The sequence below is a fragment of the Hippocampus zosterae genome, chromosome 3, assembly GCF_025434085.1.
Source record: "Hippocampus zosterae strain Florida chromosome 3, ASM2543408v3, whole genome shotgun sequence".
In the NCBI taxonomy this organism is placed as follows: Eukaryota; Metazoa; Chordata; class Actinopteri; order Syngnathiformes; family Syngnathidae; genus Hippocampus; species Hippocampus zosterae.
This window is the reverse complement of record NC_067453.1, coordinates 15,323,661-15,349,912: the sequence shown is the minus strand read 5'-3', so window position 1 is coordinate 15,349,912 and position 26,252 is coordinate 15,323,661. Positions and strand designations below refer to the sequence as shown.

General features: G+C 42.9%; 1 protein-coding gene across 4 annotated transcripts; it reads left to right on the top strand.

The window, feature by feature from the left end:
* Positions 1-514: 514 nt before the first annotated feature.
* On the top strand, positions 515-24,915 carry fam107b (family with sequence similarity 107 member B). Of its 4 annotated transcripts, none has more exons than XM_052060330.1 (4): positions 515-690; positions 17,281-17,452; positions 23,327-23,483; positions 24,074-24,915. In XM_052060330.1, exons 2-4 carry the CDS (start codon positions 17,325-17,327, stop codon positions 24,191-24,193), a joined length of 405 nt encoding a protein of 134 aa, XP_051916290.1. In that variant the 5' UTR covers positions 515-690; positions 17,281-17,324; the 3' UTR covers positions 24,194-24,915. The 4 variants fall into 4 exon arrangements, with proteins under 4 accessions (XP_051916290.1, XP_051916289.1, XP_051916287.1 ...); XM_052060329.1 differs by having other exon boundaries at positions 516-690; positions 17,314-17,452; XM_052060327.1 differs by lacking the exon at positions 515-690 and adding an exon at positions 16,154-16,354.
* The last annotated feature ends 1,337 nt before the right edge of the window (positions 24,916-26,252 follow it).

The window sequence follows — 26,252 nt, the reverse complement described above, 5'->3', positions numbered from 1 at the left end:
ACAAACTGCAATCTAGGCAATTCGCCCAAAAAACTTCAATCATAAGCAGGTATTTTAACCTGTGTCTTTTAACCTACTGAGCCAAGGCATATAAATGACATTCGAACAGTACACCATCAAATGAAGATGTCACAAAAAGTACAAAAATAATTATCTGATAAAGGGAATTACTTTTGTTCCCAATGTATGAATAGCAACAGGTATTTTTACACTTAATTGTACCGTCACCATCTAGTGAAATGTGATATCATCATGAAGAGGTCAACAGTGGGATTTTGTCTCCCTTTTTTCGACATTACTTCTTACAATGTGTTGTCATATCAGCTTATTTTAATTAAATAAGGAATTAAAAGCACACATCGCTGTTAAAAGTTTAAAAAACAATCAAGTGAGGTGGATAGTTGAAAAATAACGAATCGCGTTGTTGGTTACATCCCACTTCTGTGTGAAGAGTCTCGAGAGAAAGAGGAGGCCCTCTTGTGACGTCACTCAGCCCCTCCCATAGTTTTGAAATTTACATATCTTGTGGTTCCCGGCTGAGTGTGCGTATGGACCGTTTGAGCAGTTTCCAAAAGACGAGAAGACACACCTCGAAGCCAACCGGTGACCGTGAGATGCGCTGTTTTTGACCGTTTCACCACTTTTTTTTGTACACAGCTGGAAGCAGTGGTGACGGCGTTTGACTTTGTGGTGAGTGAGTGTCTCTCTGAATGTGTGTGTGAGTGCAGGTCTGGGTCTCGTGCTGGTTTGAGGTTGCGTTCATGAGCGTCCTGTAACAAAAGCAGCCCGATTGTGATTGAGCGTCAAGGGTTGGTGTTTTTGTGTGGGGGACGCGGGGAGGTCATTAAGTGTAGCATACCACACATGAGTAAAACAAGACGCGGGAAAAATGAAGGCAAATTTCAAAATGCAAACTCTTTTGTTGTCCTTGTGCTGTGGCGTTATAATAAGCGAACGGGACAGGAGATGTACCGTGACGTGTAGTTTACACACACACACACACACGCACACACACACACTCGCACATTACAATCGTACGTTTGTATACTTTCGTCACTTGTCTCACTTTGCGACATTTAAATTGATCGAAATCGTTTACTTCAACAACGTACTCTTGATCTTAGCGTGCCTTTCACAGCCTTTGTATCGTACATTAAACGATGACACGTGCAAATGTATATGATTCACGGTGATGTTCTAGATTGAAGATTTTCTTTCGAGTTAAAGACAACTCAACGAATGGGTATGAGTGCATTGCACATTGTGCTGTCATCAGGCCAACAGTATAAAGCAAGTATATGTTACAAGAAATCTGTTAAGGTATACTCACATTTTAGTCAAACTTTAACCAAAAAGAGTTATGCAAACATTTGGGGTGAAATTGGACAGTGTTTCAAAGATGGCCTGATCCAAGTAGCGGTGAAAGCGCTAATTTAGCCAACTTTCTGAGGTGGTCAGGTGTGACAGCCACGAGTGACAGCCGGTGTCCTGTCCTGCCCTCGTCCTGTGCAGTCGAGGAGCTGTCCTAGCGATCTGCGAGTTGAAGGCGCCCTAACATGTGTTAGCCATTTGCAGTTGCTTTGCTAAAGGATTTACATGTGTTTTCTGATCTTTGAACCCCCTCCCCTCTCTTTTCTTTCCGTCTCTTGTTTCCCATAAGGGCCGATGCTGTCAGGCGTGTTTTTGTTGCGAACGTTACAACTGGAATGCTCATATGGTTGTTGTGCTCGAAGGAATTTCACTGTGAATGAAATACACTGGTTTGCCGTTCTTGACGGGCCTACATGTCCATTAGTGGTTCTGGGTCATCTCTCGGGATATATCATTACTGAGTTGGCAGTATGTATTTTGACCTAGAAGAAGCTCTGTATTTGGATAAGGATTTGGGTGTGTGTCCATGAGGGTTGACTGCATGTTTGTGTGTGTGTGTGTGTATATATTTGATGTATATACTGTATATTTGATGGCATTACTTGAAAACAGTCCTGTCGGTCTGTCTGTGGGTGAAAAGTGTGTGCCTCAGCAGAATGTGCTGTTCCTCAAGACTTACACTACTTGAGAGATTGTTGAGTTTTGTGCTCGGGCCGTGTTGTTGGTGCATTTCAAAGAATGCCTTGTAGTACTTTGAAAGTGACGTCGTGAGCTGCTTTCAAGAATGACCCTTCAGGACTTCACCTTAAAGGAGACATTTTATGCAGTCTTCTCACAATTTAAACCATTTCCCTGGTGTCTTAGGCTACATTGACACTGCAGGGCGCCATGCCCAATTCAGATTTTTTTGTTTGAGCCAACCTTTCTATGTACTCTCCCACGCTGCAAAAATAAATGCAACTTCTAATGTGAACGGAACAGCCCCGACATAAGAATGACGCGGAAGGAGTTAGAAATATTTTGGGGAATAAATGCTCTTCGATCTCCTCAAATAAATGCTCTTCGATCTCCTCATTTCCCAACATTTCAAGGAGATATTGACTGAAGATAACATCACGTCATTGCAGCGCGTAAGGAATGAACTGTCTGCGTGGCAGAATCACTGCTATCACCATAAATGTCCACTTAACTCATTCACTTCCAAAGAGTCTTTTCAGACTTGGTCCAGAATTGGCTGGTACTGAATGAGTTAATGCCTCATTTTTCAAGTGATCTTAAATCAAAGTTCAATACAAAATCAACATTGTTCCTGTAACTTTGCAGATTCACAGATGATTGTCACGTCTCGCAAGCCGTCTCCCCAGCTTTCTAAGTGTGTATTTGGCTTTTGATGCTCTTGATGAGTCGGATGTATGAGGATGAATGTTCATACAGCTGAAGCATCAGATCCATGTCTGATAGATATCCACACATGAAAGTGGCCCAGTACGGATTTGAAAAAAAAAATCTGAATTGTACTTTGTTCAAAAATCATACATGTCACATACAAGCAAAGAAATTTGAATTGAACTGTTGTGTGAACATAGCCTTAGGCTACATTTGCACTACATGGTTTAAGTGACACAATTCCAAATTATTCTTTGTTGTTGTTTTTTGCTCAAGTGGGTATTTATATGCATATGGTCAGTTTAAATGGAAAATATGTATGAGATTGGATATTTTGAGATGAGAGGAAATGCATCATATCTCCCAATATAACTGATAGATTGGACATGCATCATCAATGCCAGCATAAGACATTTAATTGCATCGATTAGTGATGTAAAAGTGTTTGCCCCGTTCCTGATTTCACATTTTTTGCAGGTTTGTCACACATAAATATTTCCCATAATCAAATAAATGATCAGTATTAATTTAAAGACAATATTTTTTTAACTGAAGGATTTTATTTAGGGAGAAAAATAATCGTTGGGTCATTGTTCTGTTGCAGAAGCCAAACTTACTTAAGATTGTGGTCACGTGGCCTGATAAAGAGCAGAACTCATGATTCCATCAATCACAGAATGTCATCCAGGTCCTGAAGTGGCAAACAACCCCAGACCACATAGTGCCGCCATTATGTTGGACTGGTGGTATGATGTTCTTTTTCTGAAATGCTGTGTTACATTTACCCCAGATGGAACAAGAATTGTACCTGCCAAAACGTTCAACTTTTGGGACGTCGGTCCATAGAACATTTTCGGAAAAGTCTTGGTCATTGTTCAGACGTGTTTTGCAAAAGTAAGATGACCCCTTAAAGTCTTTTTTTTTATTTTTTTGTCAGCAGTTATTTTCACATGGGAACTTGCCGTGGATGTAATTTTTGCTTTCTCTCTGTTGAGTCATGGATACTAAACTTAACTGAGGGTAGGGAGGCCACGAGTTCTTCACATGTTGTACTTGGTTTGTTTTTGGCCTCCTGGATGATTTGGTGCTGTGCTGTTGGGGTCATTTCTGTACTCTTGTTCCATGCTCTCTCTCAATTTGTGGAAAATGGCCCTGGCCATGATTTGTTCCAGTCCAAAAGCTTTAGGAATGATTTGTTATCCTTTCCAGAGTGTCAATTCATTTATATCTCATCTGTTTTTTATTTTATTTGCAGACAAAAGCTGCCTTTTGTTGCAGCTTTTTGAGGTATTTTGGCTGACTTCACTTTGTCATACAGGTTCTCTTAAGGTGATTTCGTGATTGAATAGGTCTGGAGGTAATCGGGCTTGGGTGTGGTTGGGGAAAATGAACTAAAGGTGTGATTTGCGATACCTCATAATTCATGATTTCAAGTAAAACAAGTCCTTTTAGACAAAGGGTAAGAGGAGGGCTTTGACTCTATCCCCCCTTTAACAAATGTCCATTTACAACTGAATTTTTGCTTGGGTTATCTTTGATATTATTTTGAAATTTCTAATCAAATACTCTCATGATCCTCAAATCAAAGCTCGACATGGCCTACTTTGCAGAAAATGAATATTTAATAATGTCACAAGTGATTAAGAGCAAATTGGATTCACATCGTGCTCCAGCCATTTACTGAAATCTGACTTTGTTTTAGTGTTTTTGCCCGCTGCTGTTGTCTGTAAAAGCTGTTTTACCTTATAAATGAACTATTAGGGCGCAAAGTAAACAAGCCTGACATAACAGGACAAAGGCTCAGTTTACGTTTGCCCTGCGGCTTTAGATTATAATATGACAATTCAAGTATTGACTTTTCAGTGCGTGTGCAATATGTAAAAGTTAGCCACGCCGGCTCTTTTTGTTTGCTTGGCACCGTATGTTGATTCACTTAGAAATGAGATAAGATAAGACTGAAACACACACCTATTGAGAAGTGACTTTCACAAAGAACTCAATTGATTGGGCCAGACCAGTGTGAGGCTTCAATCATGATATGGATCCATAATTGCGCAAGACCACTTTGCAGCAGCCCCTGAGGACGAATGACACAACGTCCAAGTTCCTTTCCAGACCGAGAGGTAGAAGTACAGAGAGATTGAGTGTCGAGGCTGCATTGCATTGGATTGGATTAAGATCTTTGTTAGCCAGTGCAGTATCAAGATGTATGATCTAATTCTAAACGCAAGTAGGAACAGACACACTTCTTTCTGTTACTGCCCGAAGCCAACTTCAGCAGGCCGGTTGACTGCGTGATAAAATTGTCAAACAATTGTCTGCCTTGCCCTAACTCCAAATTATCATACGGATGCCATATTTAGTGTCTTGAGTCAGAAAGAACAAAGACAGTTGTTTTGATCTCCACGTTTGTGTGCGTGCGCTCTCATGTGGATAACTGTGGATCGTCTGGTTGCCCAAGGTAACGGTTGTTATTGGGTTTTCCCAGCCAGCATGTAAACAAAGGAGAACCTCCCAAATATCCCCCCCGGTGTCGCCGGTGCAGCAAATAAGAGCGGAGATCCCCCTCAGCCAGTGCAAAGCGAGGAGGGAGGGGTGACGCCCGCACCCCACCCCCAACACCAAGCCCCCACCCGCCCGCTATGAGCGTAGTAGCGCACAAAGCTTTGAATGTGGAAGTAGAACAGATTTAACAAAGACTTATTTAGGGGGTGTCAAACCCGACTTGACACTGCATAGCCGGATGTAACTTGCTTCATCCTTTTGGGGTACAGTGGAACCCCTGATGGCCAACACAAACTGTTCAGATTTTACTCCACAGGAAGACATGGAAATAGAAATAATCCCCTTTGTAAATCTATTACGAGCTGGACAGTAGACCACTCTGAGGCCTTAATAGGGCTGGCCAATATGGCCTTTTGAAGTCCCAGTAATTTGAAAATGAATGTCTTCTAAATTTGGCACCCAACAAAGAGTGTTGTTAACCAGCCTGCTGTATCTAAAGGTTCCAGAAATGGCAAATGAAACAACACTACAACCTTGTTGTGAATATAGACAAAAGAGAACAAATTGCGCCACATTGCATCAGTATTTGCAGCATGTATTATGTTTGCGCAGTGGCATTCATGAAGTTTATGTGACAGTTTTGAGTACTTATGGCGCTGGGAACATTTTTTTGCGGGTGCAGGGAGGCACTTGTAGCGCCTGCCGGAGGTCAACAGGTGACACAAACTGAAGTGAAAACAGGATGAGTGCTGCAGTCCTTGATGACGTTATTTGCCTTGCTGAGACAGCGGGAAGTGTTGCGGTCCCATCAGGGAGGTCACAGTGTAACTCAAACCTTTTTTTGCTACCCTCATGACCCTCTGTAGTCTCTTCCTCTCTGCTTCAATGCACTGTTGGACCATACTGTGATAAAAAGTACATCAGTAGACTTAATGGATGGATCATAGAATAATATAAGAATGCGTGACTGTGTGTGTACACGTGTGGTCCACCTGTTCACAACCACGCCTTCGTATGTACATCGAGGAACATGTGTCACACTCAGCTGTGAGGCAGCAGTGAGGTATGGTATAGTCATTTGCATTGACACGTGTGACCTCTTATTGTGCCCTACATCTGCGCCCCCCCCCACCCGCCTTTCCACCCCCACCTCCACTCAGGGCATGTGTTGAAATTTTGCTTTGAGTAAGCGTTTGGATTATGAAAGAAAAGTGCCTGTCCCTTGCATTCACATGCTCCTGTCACTCAAAAGCAGCCAAAAACGTGATTGGATATCCATATAGTTGTGTGACAATCATTCTGTAGGTTCATCACATTCCGACAGCGTGACTCGATGCGGCATATCTGCCTTTTCAATCGCCCCCATTCATTCTGTAATCTGCCTCAAGCCCCCGGAGAGCAGGACGTGTGGCAACAGCACACCGTCATGTTGGGGCTTCGTGGGGAAAACAAATCTTGTCTGGGCTTGATCATGACCTAGCATGACCAATTTGAATAATAACTGTCAGTTCCTCCAGGATTTTATGAACTTTTTGGGGAATGTTGAAGCCTAGAATGCCTGATTTCGTTTTCCAAAAAGAAAAATAAAGAGCTTTTGTTGGTATGAAATATTAACCTTCAGGTGGAAAGAGTCTGTAAAATACGGAGAAAGTCCAAATTTTATTTTTACACTTCACAAGAAATATAAAGTGCATCGTGCACCACAACAGCATATCTACAATCGCCAACACAAGTTAACGTAGCAATCTTAGCCATCGCTCGTCGGAATGTAACTGTAATGCCCCTGAAAGTGGTCAGTGGACTCGGCTGTCGGTGCACATAAAACGATTTCACTAAACAAACTCTTGAGAAAGCAAAAATGGAGAAAGCAAATTCGTAACATATTAGCCGGATAACAGCCAGCCAACTCTACACTCCCATTCACTGATGCCCTCGTCACTCACCGGGCCCAGTCCCGCCTTTGAAAACCCTTCGTGCTCAGTCACATACTGCAAGTACAACATGACGATGGCGACTCCAAGTGAACGAAAAAATACCTGAAAACTCCTCATGCACGTGCTTGTATTTAATAAGGCAATCGGATTACTTGATTAATCGTGGGTTAATTGACAGAATTCTAAAAAGAAATTAAGTGGAACTTTGAAGGTCACTTTTTTAATGTTTCAACTCATCATTTTATTTAACCATTACAATTGCAATCTCAAAATGTAAAATTTCAAAAACATGAACGATGAGGCCCCGCGTAAAAACAAGACGCAACTCACTTTCTGGCGTGCATTCCGATCTTCTTTTTTTATACTGAATGTACGGAATATCGAGCACAGACATTTTTGCTTCATTGCTACCTTAGTGAATTTGAGTCATTGTTAAAAAAAAAACATGTGAAGTAAACTCGGAGTGAGGGTGTGACTGGTTATTTTGTTCTTCAATGTGATGAAGGAAAAAATATTTTTATCTGATGACTTCGAGGCATGTGACTATTTTCTATGGTTAACTCAACAGAACACTGCTATGATTCATCCTGGCTATAACGCTGCCCCAAAAAAGAAAAGAAAATATTGCTAAGCAGAAATAAAAGGCCGTAGAGTGGCCAACGCGACGTGCTGGAAAAACGGCTCCTTTGATATCGCATACAAAACTTGCATGCCTCACAATCTCTGCCACTGTGCTGGCCTTGTGTGCTCGCATGACTGCACATCTTAGGTTTTATGACCCTAAAACCCCGGTTGTAAATTCCCATAACCCTGCATCTCCCTGGTGACATCATCACACAGTGGGAGAGGAGGGATGCATAGGAAGTACAACAGAATAGAAACAACCCATTCTCTTGTTTCTTATTCTTCTTCATCACACAGTGCAGGCAATCTAAGCGAGATCCCTCATACAGATTTTTAACATCTTATTAATTGATGAAAAGTGAGATGCCCATATTTGATGAGGGAAAAACATCCTTGTACCGTATTTTCACGACTATAAGGTGCCATTAAAAGTCTAAAATTTTCTCCAAAATGGACAGGACGCCTTATAATGCGATGCCTCTTTTATATGAGCTGAGTTCCAAAATCTGGCTGAGACCCGACACGCTGTTTATATAGAGAAAAGGCGAAAGTGAGGTCGGCCAATCAGTGAAGTGCAGGGAAGAGGTCGGCCAATCAGTGAAGCGCGTCCGCGCACTTGTATGTAAATTATGGAGCGAGAGAAAATGTGTACGTGAGTGACGACACGCACGCATGCGGAGGAGAGGTCGGCCAATCAGTGAAGCGCGTCCGTGCACATATATGTAAATATATGAAGAGAGGTGGACGTGAGTGAGGACAGGCACGCAGGGGGTGGGTCCGGCAATGAGTGAAGGGTGGGCGTGTAAGTGGACGCTAAAGGCACGCCTCTAGCAGGTACCAGCACCTGTATAAAATGTGAGTATGTGCATTATTGCAAAACAACTTCAGTTTTGGTTTCCAAGAACCCCCGAAAATGAATTCCACAAAGAGACACGCCTACGAAGCGCAATTCAAACTCCAACCCATCGGTTATGCAGTGAAACGTCTTGGTGCTTTCGCTTTATGAAACAGCGCCATCTATCCGTGAGAGTGAAGACGACCGTGGCTCAGCAACTTCCAGCGGACTACAAAGAAAAGCTGGCCGTTTTCCGCACCTACTGCAGTAAAAAGATCGTCGACAAACGCATCCAGCCTAACCACATTACCAACATGGACGAGGTCTCGCTGACTTTCGACATCCCGGTGAACGACACTGTGGAGAAGGGGACCAGCACGGTTGCGATACGCACAACGGGGCACGAGAAGTCAGCTTTTACTGTCGTTCTTGGTTGTCATGCCAATGGACAGAAACTGCCACCTATGGTGATTTTCAAGCGAAAGACGCTGCCGAAAGAAAAGTTTCCAGCCGGCGTCATCGTGAAAGCAAACCAAAAGGGCTGGATGGACGAGGAGAAGATGAGAGAGTGGCCAAGTGAGGTGTATGTTAAGAGACCGGATGGCTTTTTCCATGCCTCGCCGTCACTCTTGATTTGCGACTCCATGCGTGCCCATCTCACACCAGCGGTGAAAAGCAAAGTCAAGCAAATGAACTCCGAGCTTGCCGTCATTCCCAGAGGCTTGACTAAAGAACTCCAACCGCTGGACATCTGCATCAACCGGGCGTTCAAAGTGAAGTTGCGAGCGGCATGGGAAAAATGGATGATCGATGGCGAACACAGCTTCACGAAGAGTGGGAGGCAGCGCCGGGCTAGTTACGCCACAATCTGTGAATGGATTGTAGCTGCTTGGACGAACGTATCTGCGAGCTTTTGGCAAAGCCGGCATCATTTCTGTGGAGCCACATGACGACGAGAGCGACTCTGACAACGAGGGGGAACCCGGCGGTTTGGATGGATTACCGATACTTGCACAATTGTTTAATTCGGACACAGAAGATGACGACTTTGATGGCTTTCTGAGTGATGATTGAGCAAAAAACGTGAGTACCTTGTAAATAAAATACACCCGAACTCAGTTCTGCTTTCGTTGCCTTTTTAAAAACGTGTTTTAGCTTCGAGCTTCAGTTTGTGCTTCAAGCTAACGTGTTAGCGAACGTGTTAGCATGCGTGCATGCTGTATGTTTAAGCGTATGTTTTACCACTGTAAAACTGCGGCCATTAGTACGGTGCGGATGAGTTCTTGATTGAAATCTTGGGCTCTCTATGAGGCACAATAACCTGGGACAGCAGCAAGATGGAGGACGTTAACCGGGAATAATGAATGACAACAATTTAGGCGAACAAAATAAGACTATTTGCGCCACAAATGATCTCTTGCCAGCGTAATTCCCAACAGTTTCTGGTGTTAAAAAATCTCTGTAATGTGTAAAAAGAGGAGTTTTATTATTAATTTGTTATCGTGAGCTAATAAGTCACTGGCGGTGTTGAGGTTTACTTGTTCGACTTCCATGCAGGCAGTGTGGCTTTTCTTTGGAGCTGCAATGATTATTTGAATAACTCAAATTGATTCCAAAAATACAAACCGTAACACAATCTCGGCCCTTGAAGCTTCGTGGTGATGGTATTTCCCCACGGACTAGTGTGACGGCTGTGTCGAAAGAAGTTAATGAGAACAAAAGAGTGCATAAAAGACTGATATCTCCAATTTGATAATTGACATGCAGACTGGCTCTGAACAGCCAACTACACTCTCATTTGCCGATGTATACGTCACTCACGCCCCGCCTTTTAAAACTGCACACACGCAAAAGTCACAATCCTGCAGTATAGAATGTGAAGATGACAATTCCCAAGGGGAGATCAATAATACCTGCACCTAATATGCATATTCTATTATTGGAATTGTCATTCAATAATGCAAAATCTGATTTTATTTGCGATCATCTTTAGAATAACTGGTTCTTAAAATGTTTGATAGCTGTAGCTCCCACTCAGTAACTGTTTGAATGCGAGTATGAATTGTCGTCTGTCTTTGTTTGTGCTCTGTGGCGCCCAGTCCAGGGTGTAGTCCAACTTTTGCTAAAATTCACATGGTATATTTTTCCTGCATGTTGCCCCCAACGGAAAAAGTTGAACCTCCCTGTTCTAATGCCCATCCGTCCTTACTTCACCAATTGTTTTTTTTTCCTTATGCAATTAGTTCCTTCTGTCTTTGCAGATATTTGCACCACTCCTGACGCTGAGCGAAGTACCATTGTTTGTAAATTTGTCAGAGTACGTCACCGCGTGACTCTACTGTGAATTATCTGCTTGGTTGGTCATGACGTGGTGCGTGTACGTACATGTGCCCTGAACATGGCCTATACAGGAAATGACCTCATTGTTACCGCTAGCTCCCACTCCCCAAGCAGTTCTATCCATCACACTTTCCCTCTCACTCAAGCACACTCAAGCCCCCACGCCCACCACACCCCTACAGCTGTCAGTTAAAAGCCCATCCATCTATCTCTGTGCTTTAATTAGGACCTCTCCTTTTTATGGCTAAATGCTTGCTTCATTAACAAACAAGCTGCTGGGCGCGTACCAGGTTCCATCCGGCTTGTAATATAAGGGTGTTTTTGTGAATGCGTGTACGTGTGCGACGAGAGAGTTGGAGAGAAAATGGATATGGGGGGGGGGGGGGTATTGATGACGCAATTTCCCCAGAGGGACGGACCACCCATCTGTGAGTAGAATAGACAATGTGGATTTTATTCTTTTTTTCAAGACGTTGTACAAGATGATTTAAACGTGACACATTTTGTATGTACGTGAGGGGTTCATAGTAATAAAGTATTACTTTAACTGTGAAACCAAACAATCGTAAAGCTTCTCGTTAGGCCTCAAGAAAGCACACAAACTGCAAGATGCCGACCCATATGCTTAGCAATGGGTCGGCATCTTGCAGTTTGTGGAATGACGACATTTTGGAAAAGGTGGTGAGCAGGTTGCGGGGGATCCAGGAGGATTTTCCGTGCCCTTGTCTTTATTCTTGCGGTGTGCAAGTCCTCAAGAGTGGGTAGGGTGGTGCCAATGATTTTTTCCGCCGTCCTAACTGTCCGTTGAAGTCGGATTTTGTCCTATTTGTGGCGGCCGCAAACCAAACCATGATGGAAGAACACAGGATTGATTCGATGACTGCCGTGTTGAACTGTCGTAGCACCTCCTAATATCATGCTGTTCATTAATGAGAAAGAACTGACAATATTATTCCTCACGTAGGAAACAAATATAAATATGCAACCATTTATACATCTCTGCCAGTGTTTTCACTCACTTCTACAACACTCCTAGAAAGTCACAATATCCACTCACTGGTGAATAATAGCCTGCTGGTGCCTAAAGCAGTGGTGCCTCTAAAGCAGGCACCACTGCTTTAGAGGAATCTTTTTTTTTGTTTTTGTTGAATTACTGTTTTTTTCTTTTGCGGGTGGTGAAACAAGGAAGTTGGTGATGAGAGACTACTCTGGTGTAATATCCGTTAGCACAACCGGTGCGGCTGCCAACCACACTCTCCATTTACTCATTTGCTTCCTCTTGTATTTTCTAAAACTGTCACTCGTATAGTGGATATTTTCTGTATGCTCATAAGTGTGATGATTTTTAGGACCTGAGATAGTCTGTCAGTACTGGCTAGGTGGATGGCAAAGGAGTCAAGTAAACAGTGGAAATGTCTCGGGCCACTCCCTTTTCCACTTCCTCGTGACTCTGACCCAGTTTTACTCTCTTCCCCCCCCCCCCCCCCCCCCAACTTCACTCTCATTTAATGCTTGAATGCTTTTCATTTAGTATCTTTATGAATGATTGGCTTTTTTTCGTCTAGACACAGTTCACAGACTTCTTTTGGAAGGCTCATTGCATTTTTCTGTCTTACTGTGTGTGTTGCCTGGGGATGGGAGCGTGTGTTGGTTCCCAAGAGCAATAAACTAAAGTCTTGTAATGGGATTCCCGGTGTGTATTGAGTGTTGTCCCAAAGCAGCACACTGGGAGAACACAAAGGCACATAGGGGTGTTGAAAGTGAAAATACAACGTCTGTACACGATCTGTCCGGTGTAGAGTCCACCGCTTATGTCTGCTGGGACAGATTCCATGTTGACCCTTACGGCGATTCGCCGTGTCGGAAATGTTATATAACCTTGCAGCAATAAGAACAGAAAAATGTCGTCATCATTGGCCCTAAATTTGACTCAGAAGTTCAAAACATCTCTCGACTTAGTTACAGGTGTACAGAGCAGTACATCTGTTTCCAAATTTTGGAGATGGAAAACTAAAAAGCTCTCCAGCGATTGGAGCGGTACAGATCAGGAGATCAACAAGATCAAAGATGAACATGAAATGGTATATAACATTTTTCAAGCGCAATATATCTCGTTTTGTTGAAGTGTTGAGATGGAAGGAAGACCAAGGTTGTTGTTTCTGTAAGGTACCGAATGATAAAACATCAAACTGATTGTGTATGTTTCCTGGACAAGATGTACTTCAAAGGATGATCTTGCAAGCTTGGAAAATTAGCTTGTAAAAACAGTGCTACCTTCCCCCAGTTGATGCAAGATGGAAGGATCATGTGGAGTTCATTAGTATATAGAAGGAAGCTAACCGCGAGGCGTTCTTTTGGAGAGCTCACAATGTTGTGTTGGAAATGCGGCATGAATCCTAAGGATGCCCACTGGAGCAACCTTTGCAGCTAAAAGGTTTTACTCAAAAGAATTGGCTATCTTCCCAGTGACTGGAGCTTTTAGTGTCATAATCCAAGACTCTTGCATCTTTAATGGATTAAAAAGGTGACGACTGAAAATGGCATTGGAGGTGAATGCATACTCCAAGTTGAGCAACATTTTGAGGCACAGAAGAAGCATTACCATAGGAGTCGGCATACTATTTACGAACCAAAAAGAGTGTGTTCAAAACAACAGGTGGCACCATAACCTCCAATGTTAAGGACATTTTCGTGAATCAAAATCAGGAAAGGCACATTGGCAACGAAAGCAACCCGAGGAGAAAGGAATATTCAATGCAAAAGTGCAGAACATGTTTACGCTGTTTCATGGTCAATGGCTCTTTGCTTGTGGATGAAATACCAAACAGATCGAAACTACAATATAGTCCGTACAAATTCCGGTGGCGGGCGGCCCGGTAGTCCAGTGGCTAGCACGTCGGCTTCACAGTGCGGAGGTACCGGGTTCGATTCCAGCTCCGGCCTCCCTGTGTGGAGTTTGCATGTTCTCCCCGGGCCTGCGTGGGTTTTCTCCGGGTGCTCCGGTTTCCTCCCACATTCCAAAAACATGCATGGCAGGCTGATTGAACACTCTAAATTGTCCCTAGGTGTGAGCGTGGATGGTTGTTCGTCTCTGTGTGCCATGCGATTGGCTGGCAACCAATTCGGGGTGTCCCCCGCCTGCTGCCCGAAGACAGCTGGGATAGGCTCCAGCACCCCCGCGACCCTAGTGAGGATCAAGCGGCTCGGAAGATGAATGAATGTATGAATGAAATTCCGGTGGCTTTGTGGGCATTAACTATTTATTGACTGCCTATGCTTTTATATGGCAGCGATTCTCAAAAGTTGTGGTACGTGGGCTGTAGGGCGTGACTCACTCGGAATTGAAGCTTTTCAACTGACGTTTTAAAATCTGAACGATTCTGAGACCACTGGAATTTCAGTCCCAGTTCCACCTGATTATCATTCATCTCTTGTTGGGCGATTCGCGGAATCATATGCTCAAACTATCCAAAATTTCACAGTCTTAAAAACATTGTTTCAAGTCCAGTAGAGTACGGGTCAGTTGTAAATAACTTTTACGCTTTTTAGGAGTCATAGCCTCTGTGTCATTTTTTTAACTGAATACGTTTTCTGTGCTACTGCATATTAGTGTTGGTCATGATGGTGGTACTTGGAGAAAATGTGTTTTTTTTTTTTTTTTTAAAGTGGTACCTGGTGTAAAACTCTTGAACTCCTTTTTTACAGTGTTTTAACATATGGCACGTTTGTATAACGCGAAATGGAACCAGAAGTGACAGTAAATAGAATATTTAAAGGCAACAGCGGGAAGGGCAGAAGTGAAGCGGGGAGGTCCAATTTGAGGTTGCAAGACCCCTTTGAACTCGCTATGTCACTTCCCCTCAGCCTGGGGCCGCGCAGGAAGTCGGAGCACATGTGTTAAGCTAACGGACAGTTTGACAACACTGCCAGCCTTTGAGAGCCTCCGCCCCCTGCTCGTGGCACGAACAAAACCCACCTTTGATGTGCATAGCATGTGTGGGCTCGCACACAGACATAGACGCCCCCACTCCCTAATCAACCCCTTTTATAGCCCCCTGCTTGTTTACACACATCCCTGCATACTGGCCCTAAGGACATTTAACTGTTAAATTTGAGGAATGGGATAAAGTACTACAACCTAAACATGACAGGTAATCACTCGTAGCGATTCAAAGGTGGTGACAGCTGGAAACTTGAAATTTGAACAGCCTTCAGGATTAATTTAGCAATGATTACAGGAATAATGCTAGACTGTTTTGAGTTTTATTTGGATTTTTATGTATACAGTGAACCCATGTAGGGTTCACTGTATGTCTTGGAGTATCACCCCAAGATACTTCAAGACATGTAACTTATTCGCTGCGATGGCCGTTAATATTTGTCAGGTGTATTCGTCAAGTATCTTTTCAACAGGTAGGCATGGAAGAGGGTCTCGCGCACCTTGTCTGTAAAAACTAGGATGTGAATGTCGGCTTGTCTCATCGAGAGTATTGCCAACACATTGAAAGTCAAGACAGGTTTTGACAGCTCACACTCAAGAGCATGTCTTATTACAAACACCAGCACACACACCCCCACACACACATACACACGCAAAAAAAAAAGTGGTTGTTTTTGCTGTCTGTAATGGATAAATTCATCTAAGTTTCAATTGAGAATGTCAATGTAAGAGTAGAGGGAGTTACAAGCTTGGTCACTGAAATAATCAAACGTGTAATCAAGGTACCACCGTGTGTTAAAAGGTGACAAATGAATTAATTTGCACATCAGGCAACAGCATCCTTTTATGTGGAGCGTATCCCCTTGAAATCAACCAATCACACGCCATGTTTATCCCAGGCAGCTTTATGTAACATGACATGAGCGCCTGCTGCTTATGCAAGGAAGACGACCTCTAGTGGCGCGTTGCCTCAACTACACGGACCCTCAGAAGGGATGTCATTGTTCTTGTTTTGGTTTTTTGAGGAAGCATTCCCTTCCTACGCTGAATACTTGGAAAAGAGGCATTCAGAAATGATTTGGAAAAGACAGTAATTTCCTCACAAAGACAATATTTTCGTTTTCTTTTAAAGCAGTGTACAGTATTGAACAGAGTTGGGTGGGAGTTGAAGCTGGGTGGGCGACAGAGTGTGTGTATGTGTGCAAGCACAGCTATAAAGCAGACGTTGAATTCTGACCGGCTTTGCTTTGATGCAGACAGCTGTGCATGCAGGACAAAGCAGAAACACTCTGATTTAGAGATTAAAAAAAAAAACAAGACTGCTGGTTTTCAATTGTGTATTTTTTTTTCTGGACAAACAACCCCAAATAGAAGCCATGGCAACAATGTTCAGATATCCCGTCTTTCCTCATCTGCAGGGTGAGTTAAGTAATTGTTGACTTTTTTGAATTGCACTGTTTTGAATGATTTTCATGCTCTGAACTGTTTTGTAAAATTGTTTTAATCACTTCGGTGGTTTGGGTTCATGTTTTCATTGCAAGGTGCTTTTGTGAAAAGGTTAATGTCTTGACATGTGCTATTTGATTCATAGATGAACTTGAGTCAGGTGCACGTTGCTCAACAAACGCATTAGACGACCAGCCAAATGTAACATTTATGCACTTAACAGTAAACTCAATGCTTTGTGTGTCATGGTTCGTACACGAGTATAATAGAAAGATGAACAAATTTAAATGAGCTGTGATTTAATGTTATGTTGAGTGAAATTCCTCATTCCTGTTCAAAATGGTCAAATATCAACCAGGTTTGAAATTTGAAGTCTGCATCAAACCATTTCATGATGCTGGGTGGACTCTCCTTGTTTATATAATAGGTGCTTACATTTGTTATCTTTGCATAGTGTATTGTCCACTCTATGTAGTGTGCTTCTGGCAACTCCTGCTTTTCCAGCTTCATAAATATCAACTATTAACCAAATGACTTGTAAACAGTGTGGCCCGTAATGCAAATATACAGAAAAGGAGACAATAAGTGAGTGCGTGTGTCTATCTCGTTTGTCAATTTGCATGTGGCTCGTACTTCATTGACAAGTTCTCTTCCCTCACATTATGTAAGGGGTCCATCGTCATTACTCATCATAATCCATTGCATGGCTTCATGAAAACAGCCCAAGGAATAAATGTTCACTGGACACAATATTATGTAAACCTAATTATAGTGTTATTCAAAACTGCTGTGATATTATTAGATTATGCAAGCACAGTGAAGAGTCCCATTTACATTCCCACCCGTATTTAATTGTTCCATCTCATATTGGTGGCCTGTGGTCTTGTGTCTGCGTTCAGATTCGCGTGACCCTGGTCTGTCGCTGTCTCCAGTGAGGAGTGTCATGGCCGAGCCCGACTTTCTGGAGGGTGACTGCGATCAGCTCATCAAACCAAAGAAGTTGATCAACCCGGTCAAGAATTCCCGCAACCACCAGGACCTGCATAGGGAGCTGCTTATGAACCAGAAGAGGTTGGTAAACGCGTCATGTGTCGAAGCGTTTTCACTCACTGCGGCTTCAATGATTGGTGCTTTATTGACCGAGTCTTTGATTGTTTATAATCACCAAACTATCGGTGGACTTTTAACACAATATCAGAAGTTTGGGTGCGTTCGAGCATGATTGAGACAAGACTATTTGTGCTGGTATTAATTGATGAATATTTTTATGAATTGGTTAATAATGATTGATCGAAAATAATTGTGTGTGTGTGTGTGTGTGTGTATTGTGTGTGTGTGATTTTTTTTTTTTTTGGGCTATCAAAAATGTGGAATATCAGAAGTTTATTTCAGTAATACTATTCCATATGGGAAACCTGTGTAATGCATATATTCATTCCACACAGACAGATAGATTTAATAACTGGAGCCCATTGATGTAATTTTCAATCGACATCAAGTATCGAAATCCCCCTGAGATCGAAAAAAAATCAAGAGTGGATTTTGCGAATTAATTTGTATTCAAAACATGCTAAATTAATCAAAATGCAGTGGTTAGACTAGCAGGTACGCACAGAACTTATTATTGTGAAGAACAATATTGACTTGAATTCCCTTTTAATACTCTTTGGTCTGCAATTTGGTTCACTAGTAGGCACAATAACCCAAAGGCAAAACTTTCCCCACATAAACCTACTTTCAGAATACTAAAGTTATGTATTCATCATCTCAAGTTCATTAATAAAAAATGTGTATTGATTTAAAACTCATGAATATACTCCATTCAAGGAATATAGCTCTCATAGAGTCATATAAAAAAAACTCAATTCTAAGCATTGAGGTGAAGAGGAGGAGATGATTTTATTTTAATTCTCAGCCCAATCACATCCCAGCTGTGGAACTTGAGCGCTTTAAAAAAAAGCCTGTCTCACACGTTCCCTTTGTCTGACCTCCACTGATGGAGAGTGAGGTAATGTAAGCGCCATGAGATGTCCTTGGTCTGATGGTCCTCCTGATGCAGGCTGTGGGTGGTGGTAGAAGGGGGGTGGGGGGGTCATCTCGTTAATTGTCTCCAGTGCAGTATCCAACCTCCAGCAGCAGTATTATGTAAACCACATGCGCACGCATCCTTCATAGCTACTCTTACATAAAAGCGGTGGTGCATTAGTGTGTCACAGATGCGTATGCAAAGAGCTTGCACGGATCGACGCCACAGGGCCAAACAGGTCATGTGGTCAGCGTGACGAGATCACCCCATCTGCACTGCCGCATTTCCCTCGGGGGAAGGAGAGGCTGGCATCTTTGTGTCAGAGCTATAAATAGCGACAGATATTACATCACAGGAGTGTGTTATAAAGAAGTCAGGGTGTGAGATGAATCCATAGAGGTAGGTTGAGATCAATGCAAAGTGATTGACAAAATGGGAATGATAACGTTAGTCGTCTTCTCGAACCATCATAGTTTGAATTGACATTCAAAGTCACAGCAGTTAAATTGCTCCCAAGGGAGGCGGAACGCCATCTAGAATTGATATATTTCAACACGTACGGAAGGTGATTAAAAAATAGAAATGCAGGGAATTCACACATGCATATGACATGTTCTTTGAGTGATTGGCTCAGTAATTGACTTTTCTGTCAGTCAGATGAATGGCACGGACTTGTTCTTATGCTAAAATGGATCGTGCGACATTAGGTACGTTTTGCTAAATGATAATCTTCTCTGGAAACACTTTACAACATCCACTGGATCTACAGGTCCGTTGAATGAATTTTGAGTTTGTTGAAGTAGAGTGAACCCCATTCATTGGTCGGAGTCAGGAACCAATCCCTGCCGTGATTGTTTGCAGATGATTCATAAGATGGCCGCAAGGAACTGAAAACGCAGCGACTCGTCAAGTAATTTTTTTTGCACTAGCCAAAGCACCGAAACAATACAATACAATACATGCTGATTTATATAACGCTTTCACAACAGCAGCAGCTGTAACAAAGCGCTTAACAAAACATTCATTCATTCATTCATCTTCCGTACCGCTTGATCCTCACTAGGGTCGCGGGGGGTGCTGGAGCCTATCCCAGCTGTCTTCGGGCAGTAGGCGGGGGACACCCTGAATCGGTTGCCAGCCAATCGCAGGGCACACAGAAACGAACAACCATTCGTACTCACACTCACACCTAGGGACAATTTAGAGTGTTCAATCAGCCTGCCACGCATGTTTTTGGAATGTGGGAGGAAACCGGAGCACCCGGAGAAAACCCACGCAAGCCCGGGGAGAACATGCAAACTCCACACAGGGAGGCCGGAGCTGGAATCGAACCCGGTACCTCTGCACTGTGAAGCCGACGTGCTAACCACTGGACTACCGGGCCGCCCGCTTAACAAAACAGTTAACAACAAATAGATGAGTTTTACAGCAAATAACGGAGGGTGGATTCTCAAACCTAAAAATCTATCAATTGGCAAATGACAAGAATGTTGAACCCTGGATGTCCAATGTTTACTGTAAATTGCGGTAAAAAAACCACACACCCCAAAACACCCCTCGCCAATTGGTTTCGGTTCAGTTGATCATTTTCTGCTACTAGGAGGTACCCTGGGATCCTTTATTTACAAATACAAAGGAAAGTCTTTATTCCATGGCATGCTTGAAATGTATGTGTGTGGTGACTGGAACTTTTTTTTTTTCAAGATTAGTCATGTCCATGAGAGTGCTGGTAGGTTGGGTGGAGGTGCTGCGGATGCATGCATGAACTGCATGAAACGGCACGTTATGTAATCAAGATTACAAAACGGTTGCAGTTGAGAGCCTTTCTCTGCCTGTGTATACACGCACACACACACACACATGCAGGCTGAGCAATTAAAAAAAAATCAAATGTATTTCTGAACAAATGTTAGAGGGGTGTCCACTGAGCAAGATGACCAGGCCAGAAGTTTATTATGGAAACGTTTGTCCAGACACTAGGGAGGAGGAGAATGTCGTAAGTGTCTTTTAACAGGTGCTGTTATTATCTTCTGTGACCTTGATCTGCTCCACATTTACTGGTACACAAAAACTAGGATGGAAACGTTTTTATTTACATGGCAACGGTGTTTTTTGGAGCAGAAAAGTGAAAATATTTGTCGGCGGTAGTCAGAGTGGCAGTTAGATGAAGCAGTTAGTGGATCCGCAATGGTGTAAATTTCAGTGAATTACGTTCTGAACCACAAACGCATTCATTATACACCGTTTTTTATCCATCACTGTGCCTCCTGTGGATAAGTGGTAAACACGTCTCCCACACAATTATGACATTCAGGGTTTGAGTCTTGAGTTTGTAATTCCTCCTTGTGCTCACATGGAGTTTCTCCGGGAACTCTGGCTTCCTCCTATAAATTGTCCTTAGGTGGGAGTGAGCGTGAAAGCACTATATAGAATGAATAGAAGATCTGTGAGCAGGGCTTTCTGAATTCTGCCAGATCGTGACATCAGAAGTCGATGAATAAAAATAATTACATCCCCATGCTGAGTTTCTCCATTCATGACTTGGCTGCTAGGCTCTGGGAGAATCTTATTCTCAAGCAACGACTGGACTACACAGAAACACTATCATGTCAAAGCCAAGAGATAAGCAGAGCTGCTGTGTCGGAAGCGAAGATTGGCACAGCCTTATCAGCGTTAGCTTCTGATGATCTCCATGGACTTGATTTGGTGAAGTGTTTTGATGTTTCGAGGGAGGAATTTGTATTTTAGCTGCATGTGCCACATACACAGATCTGCTCCGCCAATTGACAAGTGTATTTTGGTGGCTTTGTGATGAAGTGCTGCTTAAGTACCGTAAGTACGAAAATACAGTTGGTTCTTTTAGCGTCTTTTTGAGCACTTGGCAAAATGCATTTGTTGGGGTTTTTTTGTGGGGTTTTTTTGGGGGGGGGGGGGACTGGACATGGTAATGCATTGCCAGCCCCTGCAATGGAGGGGATGAGGTGAGCAGTGTTTCATTTTCATGAGACTCCTTGCACGTGTTTTGGTTGTTTACCATATTGCTGTCATGGCAATTGTGTGTGTGTGTGCAATGTGTTCAGAACATACCAAGCTTCATGAGCCCATTCAAAACAGCGATTATGAATGAATTGTTTTACTTTCCTCATAATCCATTAAGAACGTGCTCAAATGGCCATCCATATCTCAGACAACTCTTAAACTGCCTGCTTATGGCCAGGAAATGTTCTCTCTCACACACACACACACACACACACACACACATACACTTAAGTAATCACGTTGGAGGGAGAAAAAAAGAACTCCCACGGCTTCTGGGAACATTGTGAGCACTGTTATGTAATGTTCAAGACTCGGTGATACATTTAATTAAAGCGCCCAGACTCACGAAGACAACCTCTTATTACACTCAAGGAGTGTGGAGGGGGGGTTGTGTTGAAAAGTTGGAGGAGCCTCACTCATTCTGCTGCTCTTTATCTTGTGTGTGTGGTGGGGTAGGGGAGGGGGTCTATGATAGACTGGGTGTGAGGGAGAACACGGGTGTGTATGAGAGTAGGTGGGAGAGGTGAGTGAGAGAGAGAGGTTGTAAGCGTGAGAGAGCCTAGGAGTATGACAGTGTGTGTGAGCTTGTGTATAGGAGTGGGTGCGCGATTTATTTATGAGCAAGCGTTAGTGTGAATGAGAGAATGCAGATATGTATATCAGAGACTCGTGTATGTGAGAGTGCGTATGATGGTGCGAGAGAGCATTTGTATGTGTGCAATTCTTTGTGAGGCCGTGTGTAGGAGTGTGTGCGTGCATGTGAGTGTTGGAGTGGTCGTTTTTGTGTGTGAGTGTGTATCAATGAATGCAAATGTGTTTTTGGAAGTGGGAGAGTGCCTGTGAGAAACTCTTGTGAGAGTGTATTTAAGAGTGACTTGTAGGAGAGAGTGTCTGTAGGTTGGAAGGAGTGCTTATCAGTGTGTGATTTTGTGTCGGTTGGAACGGGTTTTAATCGAGCTTTGCTAATTCCTCTCGGGCTTTTAGTTCTACTCCATTTCCATTTTGCTTCTCTTCAGTCTTCCTCGGCCCACAAACTTGTCTGAGTTTTTGCAGGATGACATCATCACATTTGGTATCGCTGCGAGAGAAAGACTCACAAACACGCACGCACGCAAAACTGTCCCAGATGAGTCTTTTTGACATCGGTAGCACACACCCATGCGTTGTGTGATCCTCCCCGGGATCCGCTAACAGCACAAGCCTGATCTTTTCAAACTCGGTCAACTTCATCACTTAACTTTTTTCATTATGTAAGTAATAGGTTAGGAATTAGAATTAAATGAAATGTAAGTAGAAGTAAAAAGAATACCTTTTATTACACCAAGCTATTCGACGAACACTCTTAGTGACCTGACTAATCTCAGTCTCTTTTAAAGGTCACATACGCCCCGCCAAAATTGGTCAATGGACCAACATGTATGTGTGTAATATAATGAAATTTCCCGTGTGTGTGTGTGCGCGTGCGCGCATGTGTATGTGTGCGTGCGCACACGCTTGTGTGGGAGTGCAGTGACTTCCTCCTACCCCACCAACACCAAGAATGTGCAAACCCGTTTGCTTCTGATTTGTGTCTCTGCGTCATTTGGAAAAGTAATGACATGCAGGCTATTATTTCATCCATCTTTCCCCTAAAGTCAGTTCCAATGCTGGCAGCCATCTTGTCCGCAGACCTGAAAAAAATTGGTGCAATTGGCTTAGAATCAGAATTTATGAGAAAACCATTGATTTATTTTTAATCCAAACCACTGAGAAAGCACATGTCACAAGGCCGAATGAGGTCAGGCGCCTCTGCTGAGCATCATTTGATTGGTACTTAGTGTTGTTGTTGTTAATGGCTGGTAACCGGTTGGTTTGTGTTTGTTGGTTTGTTGTGCACCCAGGGGCCTGGCTCCTCAGAACAAACCAGAACTCCAGAAGGTTATGGAGAAGAGGAAGAGGGAGCAAGTCCTCAAGGCTCAGAAGGAAGAGCAGGAGGCACACAAGAAGAGGAGCGACTTGGAGATTGAACTCATGAAAAGACAACAGAAATTGGAGCAGGTAACAACTCTAGGCATTAAAAAAAAAAAAAAAAAAAAAACATACGGCGATACATATTTTTATTGAACTATCACTCTGCCCTACTATGATACAAATTTCAAGCTTATTGCCCAGCCCAATCATCAATAAATAAAAGCAGTCAGATACAAGCTTCCCTTTTCTAAATTAAATGAAAATGATGACTATGCCATGAAGCCAGTTTTTAGATGGCATGCTATTGATTTCAGTATCAAAAGAGCACATCTGTGCTTTTAATCTGAGACCAAGTAAGTCGGATAATTCGCCATTCCCTCAAGGATCATGTTAACTACAGTCAATTGGAATTTTGGAATAAACTTCGTCTTTGACATCAAAATTGGAGCCACCAGTCCATATAACATCTTCTTTTCGACTGGTTCGTCTTGACACATTCAATTTCGTAATTCAAGCCAATGTGTTCAAATGATATGCAATGATTGATCAGTGATGCAATTAAGTTTTTTTCCAGCCCAAAGTGCATATGACATCATGGTGAAAAGCTCTTCTGTATAATATGCATGTTAAATTGTTGCACTGGTCCTGTATTTAATCAAACGTACGTGTCTTTGCAGCTGGAGCTGGAGCAACAGAAGAATGAGGAGGAGCAGGAGAACACTCCTGAATTTGTAAAAATGAAGAGCAACCTGCGCCGGACCAAGCAGGAGACGGACGGCGAGGAGAGAACCACCTAGATGTCACCAGATTGTGTCTGTGGTGACCTAACTACAGTCCGAAAATGAACTTCCTGGCTCCCCATACGACCTCACAGTTCCTATCCCACAGCGAGGAGAGACTTTTACAGACTAAAGACCCCCTCTTGCCTGCCTGCCAAGGACCCCTAACACATTGCACACGGACACACAGTTTACTTCCTTATTTTCACTCCTCTCTCCACACACCACGCTGTCTGTCATGTCACGGTGTCTGTTTTTTTTTTTATTGTTGCTTTTTTTACATCTTTGGGGGATTTGTGCTCTCACCTACAGAAGCACGGGATGGAAAAGTGGACACTGGATGAACTCTACAAGCTGTGTAATTGTGAAAAAAAGCCGAGCAAAATGTGTTTTTCTTTATTTATGTTTGTAGCTTTTTAACCCGCTTCTAGAGGAAAGTCTGGGCTGGGGGTCGAGATTGGGGTACACTTTTATTAGCCGTTTTGTGTATATTTGTTTGTTTTACTGCATTTTTAGTTTGTGTGGCGCCAGAACGGGAAAAAGGGAGTTATTTTGTTATTTCAAAAAACATGCCACTTTCACAGCTAATGAAATGTTGAGCAATAGAAACTCCAGCTGGGCACAAGAGTGAAAATTTCTTTATATATCCTGTTGTTTTGTATTAATAAAAGTGTTAAATACATACATTGTGTAATGTTTTTAGTGTACTCCAGAGAGTAAAATCTTTCCATTACAGTGGATTTTTGATTACTGTGGTTTACTTCTGTCAAGTATGATGTACAGTTTATCTTAATATTAAGGCAACGTGTGATAGATTTACGTTATATTTAGGGACCAAATTTAAGAATCTCTGGGAGCTACATATTTTTGCTCATGCTCATGTTTTGAATAAAGATAAGGTCATAGGGCCCTCTAGTGGGTTTGTAAGGTACTGTTCAGGGAATGTCCATCCATCCATTTTCTGCACCGTTTATCCTTGTCCAACTGATTTAGACGGTTATGTGAGGTCTACGGATGGCTTTTGTGCCCAGTGCTTGGGGTAGTTATGGAAATATGGTATGGCGGTGGTCGAACATATCCCGGGTAAAACGGCAAACAAAACAAAAAATGAAAGTTCATTACCGAGTACGTATACAGTACACGTTATGTGAGGTGCACAAAGAAGGGTTTAGTGGGCATGATCTTGGATGACCCGTATCAGCGCTGGTATGAGCCGTCCGTCCTGATTTAAGAAAAGTGAAATTTATTTTGAAAGCTTTATATTCATCTTCCTAACCGCTTGATCCTCACTAGGGTCGCGGGGGGTGCTGGAGCCTATCCCAAGCGTCTTTGGGCAGTAGGCGGGGGACACCCCGAATCGGTTGCCAGCCAATCGCAGGGCACACAGAGACGAACAACCATTCACACTCACACTCACACCTAGGGACAATTTAGAGTGTTCAATCAGCCTGCCATGCATGTTTTTGGAATGTGGGAGGAAACCGGAGCACCCGGAGAAAACCCACGCAGGCCCGGGGAGAACATGCAAACTCCACACAGGGAGGCCAGAGCTGGAATCGAACCCGGTACCTCTGCACTGTGAAGCCGACGTGCTAACCACTGGACTACCGGGCCACCCGAAAGCTTTATAACTGAATGAAATTAAAAAATAATCATAATAATCCATTCTTTTTCTAATCTTATCCTCTTGAGTGTCGCGGGCCTGCTGGAGCCTATCACAGCTGTATTTGGGCAGTTAGCGGGGGTACACACTGAACTGGTTTTAAAAACGTAACAAGCCTGATTTGACAAAATTAGTGAATGATATTGTCAAGGGTCAATGTCATCTTTATTGTCAAATATGCTTTATGTATGACATGCAGCATAGATTAAATTTCTTCCTCTCAATCCTCAGTGCGTATATGCATTAGGGATGTGAATCTCAGCACTGAGGACGATTCGATACACATCTCGATGCACTACCAGCGATGCGATACTTAAACGATACATGGAATTTTCTGGCGATACGTTTCACCGTCTTCACGATGTGATACGACGCGATACACATTTAGTTCAAATCAATGCGATCCGGTACGAT

Excerpts from the sequence above, each read along its gene's own strand:
- fam107b (XM_052060327.1), top strand. The coding sequence starts at position 16,312 with ATGGCAACAATGTTCAGATATCCCGTCTTTCCTCATCTGCAGG. Across the intron at positions 16,355-17,280 it reads CGTCTTTCCTCATCTGCAGG|ATTCGCGTGACCCTGGTCTG; the intron begins GTGAGTTAAGTA and ends GTCTGCGTTCAG. Across the intron at positions 17,453-23,326 it reads CTGCTTATGAACCAGAAGAG|GGGCCTGGCTCCTCAGAACA; the intron begins GTTGGTAAACGC and ends TTGTGCACCCAG.